The sequence below is a fragment of the Dermacentor variabilis genome, chromosome 6, assembly GCF_050947875.1.
Source record: "Dermacentor variabilis isolate Ectoservices chromosome 6, ASM5094787v1, whole genome shotgun sequence".
NCBI classification, from domain to species: Eukaryota; Metazoa; Arthropoda; class Arachnida; order Ixodida; family Ixodidae; genus Dermacentor; species Dermacentor variabilis.
In genome coordinates this window covers 82,481,167-82,493,061 of record NC_134573.1, presented here as the reverse complement: position 1 = coordinate 82,493,061, position 11,895 = coordinate 82,481,167, and the positions used below count along the sequence as shown (strand labels likewise).

At 48.4% G+C, this 11,895-nt stretch overlaps 1 protein-coding gene across 1 annotated transcript; it reads left to right on the top strand.

Moving 5' to 3' along the window:
• Positions 1-1,530: 1,530 nt before the first annotated feature.
• Positions 1,531-11,626, top strand: LOC142584894 (uncharacterized). Its single transcript, XM_075695222.1, has 2 exons — positions 1,531-2,032; positions 9,716-11,626. The coding sequence occupies exons 1-2, from the start codon at positions 2,030-2,032 to the stop codon at positions 10,241-10,243; spliced, it is 531 nt and encodes a 176-aa protein (XP_075551337.1). The 5' UTR covers positions 1,531-2,029; the 3' UTR covers positions 10,244-11,626.
• Positions 11,627-11,895: the final 269 nt, after the last annotated feature.

Genomic DNA, 11,895 nt, shown 5'->3' with positions numbered 1-11,895 from the left:
GTCATTTAAATCAAGTCGAGCGTGGGCTTCAACTTAAGTTACATTTCTGAATACGGGGGTTAGTCTTTGTTTACGTCTACACTCAGGTATTTATATTGCTTGACTATGGGTGCGACTTGCTGTTGCATTGAAACCTCCTAATTACTTGTCTCTATGTTAAAGATAGTAATTCCCGATTTCTTTGTGATAAAATTAAGATTTCTATTTGTCCCTACGTTGCCAATAATTCTCTGAACACCAATCTCTGTAAATATTTTGCATGGTAAACTAATAGCACTACCTCGTCCGCCTAGGAACTTCTTGCCGCGTGCTTTGCCCATTACGAATGTAACATATATCAAACGTTAATGCACTGTGGTCCAGTCTTCTTTCTATGCCTTAAATCTAAAGAGTGAACAACGACGGAGACGGGGGGCATCCTTGCTTCACTCCTCGGTGAATTTCCACCATTTCATTGCATTTCTGGCCTTCCCATGTAATTTGTAATAGTTTGTCCCCATGTATCAGCCTGAGTAGCTCCTTGAAATCGTCATCTAGGCCACCACGATTTAGAATATCCCATAACATTTCCCTGTCTACGTTGTCGTAGGCTCCATTAATATCTACAAATGCAATCCATAAATGTCTATTCTGAGCTATTGGAATATTTATGCACCGAACTACTGTAGAAACACTCCTGTTAGAGTCTGCCTCGTCTGAAACCATTCTGTAATTCCCCCGGTATATCACCACCCATTTCAACAGCTATAATTTTATGGCTTCCATTACCATTTTACATATCATCGAGGTTCCTGTAACTGGCCCGTACGAGCTCGTCTTATACTCATCATATTTCCCTTTATTAGTGAAGTTCATCTTGTTTTCCCGCCGCCCAAACAAAATTTTGTTCGCTTTAGTCACTTGTTATATGACATTAGTCAGCAGTGCTTTGCTCTTTGGACGCAACTCTTTCATCAGCGGTGTTGTGATTTCACCGGGTCCGGTGGTCGTGTTAACACAGACATTCTCTTTTACTTTTGTTGCGATAGCAATGATACGGCCAGTCCAGGTGCATTTTCGTCGTCATCATCGTTGGCGTCGCCGCGGTGTTCCATGTAAAACGCAAGTACGATAACACCGTGGCCGCGCGCAGTGCATGGGCTGTAGGTACGAGTGAAAGCGTGCGACGTGGAGCACCCTTTCACTCGGTGATGGTGGCTTGCCCTGGCGGCGCAAGGGAGGAAGGCGAGAAGGAAGCGCGCCGTCTTCTGTCACGCGCAAGGCACGGGAGGGAGTAGGTAGGGGGTGACGGGTTCTTTTTCGGCGGCGGCTGCGTTTGGTGCAGCCGCGCGGGCCCTATCTTGATATCAATCTCAGAAGAGTACAGTCTAGTTGCGCCGAGTGCTCATACATAACGTCGTGTACGCCGCATAGGCAGCACGAAGGCCAATTCGCTCATTGCTGCTGCCGCTCACACCAGTGTTATGGCAGTGAGTGTCCGCGCTCATCTAGTGAGATGTGTTTGTTTGCGTGTGCGCAAATTACGGCATGCTTGTTAATTTAGTTAGTAAGCGAACATTAGTGATTTTATATGGATGATAGAACTGCTATCCTTATTTTGTATGGTTGCCTACGAATTTTCTATCGCAATTGATGCTTCGCCTTTCGGGCGAAACTGCTACTTTATTTTTTCCCCCAAAAGTTTTTTACTCAAAATTTTCTCAGGCTTCTCTGTTGCTATATGTGTTTGTGCCTGCACTACGCTTTCTTTGCTGCCGAATCTATCCCTAGTAACGTTGCAGATTTAAACCAGTGCATGGTCTCTTTTTAAGATGTTACCGTTTTCATTCCTTATAGCCATTTTGGAAATTTTTTGGTATCTCCGAGTGCTCCTGCCTGGTTCCAGAATATGTAAATTTTTTTCAGGAGCAGTTCGGAAGCCGTTCACTGAGCCAGGCGTTTGCAGAGGAACTGGAATTTCGCCTGCACCTGGCTCAGAAGGCCAATAGGAACCCAGTTTTGGGGATTATCCTCTCCTCGCACAAGCAGTATGGTGAGTGGGACGAAGTCACGGACATAGGTGCAGCTCGTGATATCTAAGAGATCAACGTACTTGAAGTTTTCACACTTTTGCAAGCACGTGAAATTATGATAGTGCGTGAGCATTATGCCACACATCATGTTTCTTTCTTATTTGACAGGTTTTTATTAAGCGAGATATGCCGCCTGCAACAAAATACAGAATGTGTTCGTCTTAACTGTGCTATAGTGGCTTCAACGAATATGAACAAACTTGCACAAGATCCAGTTATAGTGCATGCACTTTTCTTGCATGGGCCTTATACAGTTCAGAGCAATGTATACTTGCAACCTATTTGCGACTATAGTTTCGCGGGGGAGGGGGGTTTATTTGGCACTCAGCGGCTGCAGCTTCCGCGATGACCCCCCCTCCGGTTTAGTTTAAGATCAAATAGTCAATTTTCTAAACAGTCATTGCGGCACGCGCTGCCCTTTCTCCACTGCTGCAGACGCAGACACCGTCGCCTCTCGGTTTCCCGACCAGGCCACCGTGGTGCAGGTGCACGTCGATGAGCCCGTGTGCTTCACGCACCGCGGGGACGCACGGCGGCGCTCGGCCTGCCTCTGCGTGCTGGTGCTGTTCCCGTGGCCCGGTACCGCAGTCGAGTGCGAGCGAGCACCGTGTGCAGCCTGCCAGAAGGCCGCGGCCCCTACGACTTCCATCGTCGGCGTCAAGCGCAAGCACGAATACCGCTGCGCTAACAGGGCAAGCGTAGTTCGGCCTTCTTGGTGTACTCGGCTGGCCTCGGTCGGTGATAGCAATTATATGGACACTCCAGGTGCATTTCTAGCGTCGCCGTCGCCGTGAGGTTACATATGAAGGCCACGAGCGGTAAAATCAATCATTGTATGCGCGACGCGAATCGTGAAATACTTTCTGTAAGACACGCGGGTGCCAGCAATTATTTTGGAACCTTCGATGACTCTTGTATAAAAGCCGACACGCTTGCCCCGCAGATCCAATTTTCGACTACTATACCGACTGTGTTCGCCCCTATCGTTGTGTAGCTTGTTTTTTTTTTGTGTAGCCCATGACGCCGCGACTCCAGACGCTGCCACTGCTGCCACCGCGACCCCGCCCGCCCGTCGGCAAGCGAAACGCCCCGAGGAAGACAAACACATTTGGCGCGCCCCCGACCACAGCCCGCTCTGCTACCATTTGCGGAGAAGCCGGCCACGTGTACCGCCGATGTCCATACAGCGACTTGGGACTGCGAGGGTTCGTCGTCAACGCGCAGCGCCCACAGCTTTGGGAGCGCCCACTTGGTTTTGCCGATTACCTAGCTGCAACTGTGTGGAGCCCTCGACGACCGTTCCGTTCGCCGTCACCAGACCGTTGCCTGTCGCCGCAGCGCCGACCATACACTGGCCCAGCCCGGGACCAATCCGTCAGCCCATATCCGTAAAACTAAAAGCAGCAACCGATGGAAGTGCGGTTGCTGTTCATCGAACAGACGAAGATCCTCCGCCGCCAACGAAAACGCCGAAAAGAATGTTTCGACGACGTATCAACCGGGCACCGCGATCCCAACGCTATTAAGTAAAGAATACTCCCACAAAAGAAGGCCTGACGACGCGACGTTCCATCTGCAGGTCAACACGACGCAGCCGTGATCCGACGCCAAGACCTAACTGCAACGCAAGACAAAGAACAAGCGACCTCGACGTGCTTCTCGATACCCGCCGTGGTTGCTCAGTGGATATAGTGTTGGGCTGCTGAGCACGAGGTCGCGGGGTCGAATGCCGGCCACGGCGGCCGCATTTCGATGGGGCCGAAATGCGAAAACACCCGTGTACTTAGATTTAGGTGCACTTTAAAGAGCCCCTGGTGGTCAAAATTTCCGGACTCCTCCACTACGGCATGCCTCATAATCAGAAAGTGGTTTTGCACGTAAAACCCATAATTTTATTTTTAAAATTTTCTGCTTCTCGATGGCCACGCATTCACAGCCTTAGTGGACAGAAGAGCCGACTACTCCGTCATGAGTGGACCCTTCGCCGCCCATTTGAAGAAAGTTGAGACTGCGTGGGTAGGCCCCGAAACTCGGACCGCTGGAGGACACGTGATAACGCCGACTGGAATCTGCACGACAAGAATTACCGTTAGTGGCCGGACCTACCCTGCCACATTCGTACTCATCCAACAGTCTTCACAAGAAGTAATTCACAGCATGGACTTTGAACCAACCCGGCGTAATCATCCACTTGAAGTCGAAGTCTATAACGCTACCCGAAGATCAAGCGACACCGCCGGAGAGCGCTCCTAGTCACCATGCTTTGAGTGTGCTCGAAGAGCGAGTCGGCATCCCGCCTCGCTCCAGCATTATCATTTCCATTGGCACAGAAACACCCGCGGACGCAGAAGGCGTCATCAAGGGTGACCGATGTCTACTGCTCGACCGTGAGATTTGCGCTCCAAGAGGGAGCGCTTGACTGCATGCAGGACAAATGGAAGTGATACTGAGAAACTTCAGCCAGAAGTTGAAACACATCAACAAGGACACGCCGATCGCATACATCGAGGAAATAGTAGAAACCAGCGATGCGTTTGTCCTCTAGGATTTTGCCGCAGCTACCCCGACGATCATAGTTCCCAAACTAGACTTCGATATAAATCCAAGTCTCCCCAGGTGTAAGCAGCAACAACTCAAAAATCTTCTCCAACGATACAAAGACTGCTTTTCAACGTCATTGAGAATTCGACAAACACCAGTTACAAAGCATCGCATAATAACCGAACTGTACTCTCGACCGCTCTGCCGGAGCCGTTACCGAGTTTCGACGCGAGAATGTGAAGCTAAAAGGCATCAAATTGATGAAATGCTGCGCGACGACATCATCTAACCATCGAAACGCCCCTACACCCTACGTTTCTGCGTCGATTATTGTCGACTGAAAAAGATCACGAAGAAGAACGTACACCCCCTCCCACGAATAGACGACGCATTGGATCTATTCTGCAACGCCAAGCACTTTTCGTTGATCGATCTCGGGACTGGCTACTAGCAAATAGAAGTCGACGACAGGGATCGCGAATAAAGTGTTATCACGCCTAACGACCTCTATGTGTTCAAGGTCATGCTATTCGGACTGTGCCCGACGCCTGCAACGTTCCAGCGCGCGATGGACACGGTGTTAGCAGGAATGAAGTGGCAGGCCGGTCTTGTTTACTTGGGTGACGTCGTCGTCTTCGCTGGAAATTTCGACGATTACCTTAGGCGGCTTGCGACAGTACTAGAGGCCATCAAGCCATCAGGGCTCCTTCTGAAGCCGGAAAGGTGCCGCTTCGCTTACGACGAGCTTCTCTTTTTGGGTCACGTCAACAGCAAATCTGGAGTCCACCCTTATCTGCAGAATACATCTTCCATCACTAACTTCATACACCCACCGTCATGAAGGGAGTGCGCAGATCCCTTGGATTGTGTGCCTACAACAGGCGATTTGTCAAGGACATTTGCCGGATTGCTGAGCCACTACACTCCAAAAAAAGTTTACATCCTTCGGGTTGCATTTTGTCCCCAAACAATAATCGTCATCTGTCTTGCCCACATTTCCTTTTTTTTAACGCTGTGAGCTCGATACTTCCTAGTCACGAACGGCTTGCGTGTTAACAGCTCCACACATCATTCTTGACAGGAAAGTAGCGAGCGCCGAGTTTTCAAGAGAGGAAACGCAAGCAAGGCAGATGACGATTATCGTTTCGGGACAAGATAAGCCCAAAATAGTGTAAACTTTTTTTAGAGTGTAACTTCTCTCACGAAAGCAGGCGTCGATTTGAAGTGGCAAGTGCCGCAAGCCGAAGCTTTACAAGAGCTTAAACAACGCCTGCATTCAGCGCCGCTGCTCGCCCACTTCGACGAAGGCGGCGGCAGCGAAATCCACACCGACGCAAGTAGTCTAGGCCTCGGCGCCGTCCTAGTCCAAAGGAAAGAAGGTTTGAAAATCGTCATTGCTTATGCTAGTCGGTCGCTGTTAAAAGCTGAAACCAATTATTCTACGACGGAAATGAAATGTCTTGCCATCATATGCGCTACCACGAAATTCTGCCCTTACCTTTGTGACAGACCCTTTAAAGTCATAAGGGATCACCATGCCTCGTGTTCGTTGGCAAACTTAAAGGACCCTTTGGGCCGCTTTGCACTATGGAGTCTCAGACTCCGGGAATTTGACATGACAGTCGTCTGCAAATCCGGACGAAAGCACTGTGCCGACTGCCTATCACGCGCTGCCATTGACTCGCCGCCGCAAGACGAAAATGATGACGACGCCTTCCTAGGAAGGATAAGCGCGGAAGACTTCGCTGAACAGCAACGAGTAGACCCGGAGCCGAAAAGCTTCGTCGAGTATTTGAAAAGTGACACCGAGGTTTGTCCCTAGAGCATTCAGGCGAGGATTGTGTTCGTTTTTCCTCCAAAACGACGTCCTCGTAAAGTACTTCTCACCAGTCAATGTCAGCTACCTTCTTGGTGTTCCCTCAGCATTGCCTCCAGAAGTACTATACGCCCTACATGACGATCCGAACTCTGGGCACCTCGGATTCTCCCGGACACCATGGAGGATACAGGAAAGGTATTAGTGGCCACGCCTGACCGCCGGCGTCGCCCGTTACGTCAGACATGCCGATACGGCCAGCGACGCAAGACGCCACCGACAAGGCCGGCAGGATTACTACAGCCAATCGGGCCTCCTTGCAGACCGTTTCAGCAGATCGGGATGGATTTGCTTGGGCTCTTTCCGACGTCAGCATCTGGAAATAAGTGGACCGTCGTGGCTACAGACTACGTTGCCCGCTATGCCAAACCAAAAGCTCTGCGTAAAGGTAGTGCGGCCGAAGTCGCTAAATTATTCCACGAGAACATCCTGCTGCGACATCATCATCATCATCATCATCAGCCTGGTTACGCCCACTGCAGGGCAAAGGCCTCTCCCATACTTCTCCAACAACCCCGGTCATGTACTAATTGTGGCCATGCCGTCCCTGCAAACTTCTTAATCTCATCCGCCCACCTGACTTTCTGCCGCCCCCTGCTACGCTTCCCTTCCCTTGGGATCCAGTCCGTAACCCTCAATGACCATCGGTTATCTTCCCTCCTCATTACATGTCCTGCCCATGCCCATTTCTTCTTCTTGATTTCAACTAAGATGTCATTAACTCGCGTTCGTTCCCTCACCCAATCTGCTCTTTTCTTATCCCTTAACGTTATACCTATCATTCTTCTTTCCATAGCTTGTTGTGTCGTCCTCAATTTGAGTAGAACCCTTTTAGTAAGCCTCCAGGTTTCTGCCCCGTAGGTGAGTACTTGTAAGACACAGGTATTATACACTTTTCTCTTGAGGGATAACGGCAACCTGCTGTTCATGATTTGGGAATGCCTGCCAAACGCACTCCAGCCCATTCTTATTCTTCCGATTATTTCCGTCTCATGATCCGGATCCGCCGTCACTACCTGCCCTAAGTAGATGTATTCCCTTACGACTTCCAGTGCCTCGCTGCCTATTGTAAATTGCTGTTCTCTCCCGAGACTGTTAAGCATTACTTTAGTTTTCTGCATATTAATTTTTAGACCCACTCTTCTGCTTTGCCTCTCCAGGTCAGTGAGCATGCATTGCAATTGGTCCCCTGAGTTACTAAGCAAGGCAATATCATCAGCGAATCGCAAGTTACTAAGGTATTCTCCATTAACTTTTATCCCCAATTCTTCCCAATCCAGGTCTCTGAATACCTCCTGTAAACACGCTGTGAATAGCATTGGAGATATCATATCTCCCTGCCTGACGCCTTTCTTTATTGGGATTTTGTTGCTTGCTTTATGGAGGACTACGGTGGCTCTGGAGCCGCTATAGATATCTTCCAGTATTTTTACATATGGCTCATCTACACCCTGATTCCGTAATGCCTCCATCACTGCTGAGGTTTCGACTGAATCAAACGCTTTCTCGTAATCAATGAAAGCTATATACAACGGTTGCTTATATTCTGCACATTTCTCTATCACTTGATTGATAGTGTGAATATGGTCTATTGTTGAGTAGCCTTTACGGAATCCTGCCTGGTCCTTTGGTTGAGAGAAATCTAAGGTGTTCCTGATTCTATTTGCAATTACCGTAGTAGATACTTTGTAGGCAACGGACAGTAAGCTGATCGGTCTATAATTTTTCAAGTCTTTGGCGTCCCCTTTCTTATGGATTAGGATTATGTTAGCGTTCTTCCAAGATTCCGGTACGCTCGAGGTCATGAGGCATTGCGTATACAGGGTGGCCAGTTTCTCTAGAACAATCTGTCCACCATCCTTCAACAAATCTGCTGTTACCTGATCCTCCCCAGCTGCCTTCCCCCTTTGCATATCTCCTAAGGCTTTCTTTACTTCTTCCGGCGTTACCTTCGGGATTTCGAATTCCTCTAGACTATTTTCTCTTCCATTATCGTCGTGGGTGCCACTGGTACTGTATAAATCTCTATAGAACTCCTCAGCCACTTGAACTATCTCATCCATATTAGTAATGATATTGCCGGCTTTGTCTCTTAACGCATACATCTGATTCTTGCCAATTCCTAGTTTCTTCTTTACTGTTTTTAGGCTTCCTCCGCTCCTGAGAGCATGTTCAATTCTATCCATACTATACTTCCTTATGTCAGCTGTCTTACGCTTGTTGATTAACTTTGAAAGTTCTGCCAGTTCTATTCTAGCTGTAGGGTTAGATGCTTTCATACATTGGCGTTTCTTGATCAGATCTTTCGTCTCCTGCGATAGTTTGCTGGTATCCTGCCTAACGGAGTTACCACCGACTTCCATTGCACACTCCTTAATGATGCCCACAAGATTGTCGGTCATTGCTTCAACACTAAGGTCCGCTTCCTGAGTTAAAGCTGAATACCTGTTCTGTAGCTTGATCTGGAATTCCTCTATTTTCCCTCTTACCGCTAACTCATTGATCGGCTTCTTATGTACCAGTTTCTTCCGTTCCCTCCTCAGGTCTAGGCTAATTCGAGTTCTTACCATCCTGTGGTCACTGCAGCGCACCTTGCCGAGCACGTCCACATCTTGTATGATGCCAGGGTTAGCGCAGAGTATGAAGTCTATTTCATTTCTAGTCTCGCCGTTCGGGCTCCTCCACGTCCACTTTCGACTATCCCGCTTGCGGAAGAAGCTGCGACATGGTTTCCCTGAAGTCCTCATCACCGACAGAGGAACGGCCTTCACTACAGGGCTCACCCAAACCATTTGTCAGTACAGCCAGATAAGCCAGGGTAGCCAGACATCTACCCCTTGGAGATGATCACAATGTGCTGCTGCTGATGATGATTTTCATTCTATGGCCCACACCTAAATGAGGGATTGGCCAAGACGGGCGCGTTATATTGAAACATATAAGGCATGTATAAACATAAGGCAATATAATTGTCACGGTGCGTTGGACGGGTGCACTAGAGCACGCGCGAGCCTGCTAGTGTGCTTGATGCCAAAAGCGCACGGCTGAAATGCGCGAATTTGTAGCATTTCTTTAACCGCTTCACTAAATGTTTCCTTCTCATAGATTACAACATGCCCGTTGGATCTGCATGATTTAGTTTTGTTAATCATCGTGTTTAGGTCGTAGCATACTACCCTGTGTTTTCTGGGAGCGTGTAACCCGTGTCTCATTTTTGAAATCGCAGGTAACAATCCGTCACAGGGGCACGGGATACCCGGCCCACCTCGCCCTCTACGCCAGCAGCGCCTTCAACAAGACGACGTTCCGTAGCCCGGCCATACTGAATCACGTGGCCAGCTGCATGCTTTGGACCAATAATCTGAGAGTGCTGAGGCCCATCACGGGCGGGCCGACGGTTCGCCCTATCTTGTGGGGTTTCACACTGTTCGGTGACGTCATCCGGGCCACCAGTCTCAAGTACCCGGCATCGACTACGACGCATCAGATGGCCACACACCTCGAGAGTGCGAGAAATGAGTTTGGCGACATCGAAGATGCCCTCGTGTTGTTCTTTCAAGAAGACAAGATGGAGCTGTCCGTGTCGGAAGTCGTGCGGACAGTATTTCGAGGTGCTGCTGTCATTTTGGGTACGGCCAGTTCTTTGGCTCTGGACGTCGGTCCCTTCTACCGTAGTACCGAACCGGGAGAAAATGTCCGACCTTCTAGCCACATCGAGACACCCGTCATTGTCGCCTTACTTAGTATTCGCTAAACCACAGCGCGAGAAAACCTGTTGGCGTAGAGGCGAGAGTTAAATATTCACGCTATATAGCGAACTCACATGGACATTCAGGCCTGTGCGCGTTTTAGTAGCACGCTTGAAAACTCGAAAATTGACGCCTGGATGCAGCTATGCTGTCTCCAGAGCTTCATCTGCACTCTGCGAAAATACAAACACAATTTTAGTCAGCAAAAAAAATGACGTACGATTTGAGTCCTGGGCGCAACCCTTTAACTCTTTCCCAACCATGGCGAAAATAGGTGTTATTGTAGGTTACGCCAGCTCTTACTTTTTGAAGAAACCACTGCACTGATTATTTTATGTAAGACATAAGGAAAAAGCTGGATGAATGCACTTCTCACGCATTGAAGTTTCGTTAACGAGATATATGTCATAAAAGAGATATAAATTGTTAGCATCAACATTGTAGGATACGATTGAACGAAGTTTGTAAAGACACGCTTGCATCTACTAAGAAACATATTTTACAAAAAAAAAACATGAGAGATACAAAAGGGATTGCCGTTTAATAGGCACTATCTAGGAAAAATCGAATTTTTGTTGGGGGTGCCGCGCTGCGGCAGCCAATGCTCCGGGCTGCTTAGTGTCGTCGTCATTCTGCGACGAAAAGGCAGTATCCTCAGACCAGCTGCTGCTCGATCCATCGATAAAGTGAGCCGCGGACACAGCGGAATCACGAGATCTGCTATCTTTCGTAACCCGAGCGCCACTTCTGCAGGCAGCCATTTTTGCTTTCTACTTTGACGATGGCGTAACTTTAAAGCGCATTCAAAAATTACCGCCTCTTGGAAAAATATCGAACTGCTTAGAAAGTGATAATATAGTTCTCCTTAGCGTACGATAGCGCAGTGTGTCCGTGAGCGGCTTGGAAGGTCTCGAAAGCGGCATTTCAAGCCATCGTTAGCGGGCTAACGATGCACAGTGGGCGCGGTAGAGAGAGTTAGTTTATCATTTCGAAATGTGTGCGCTGGAACGTGTATTGCTCGAAAGGTACACGATTTCGTTTTCGATGCATTGCCTTTCGAAGAACGTACTCCTCTGTAGGGATGAAAAAAATGTGTAATTATATGATCAGTGGTAATGCATTATGGTACATAATAACTTTGGCAGCAAACAAGCTTTTTTTTTCCGTTACGCCACCGCCGTGTGCATTTGAAACAAGAATGTTGAGTGCGACTGCAAAATACTAGTTTTTATAAGGCTCTCACCGAGAACGAAAAAACCAATTTCCTTTAGAACAATGGAATTTTAGTGTAATAAACTCTATGTCTCCTGTAACCTGTGAAACATGGCCGCATACAAAGTGTCGTAACTGCACCTCCAACGTTATAAATAAAATGAGGATACTTTGGCGATTGTTCGTACTGTGTGTGTCTCTCACTGACCTTTTTTTTTTGCACTTGTGCTTTCCCCTCGCTAATACACTGTTACCGAAACTCATTTACTGCGGTAGCAGGGGGCTTTCGCAGCCGGCAATGAAATCATCTTGAGAGCAGTTACCGCTCTAAGATGGACAGAACCTCGACCTCCCCCGCTACTGTCTATAGCCCTTTGCTTCCAACGAAATACGTGTGCGGACGTCACCACACTCAGATCACATGGTGCAATACATTCCGGCCAAG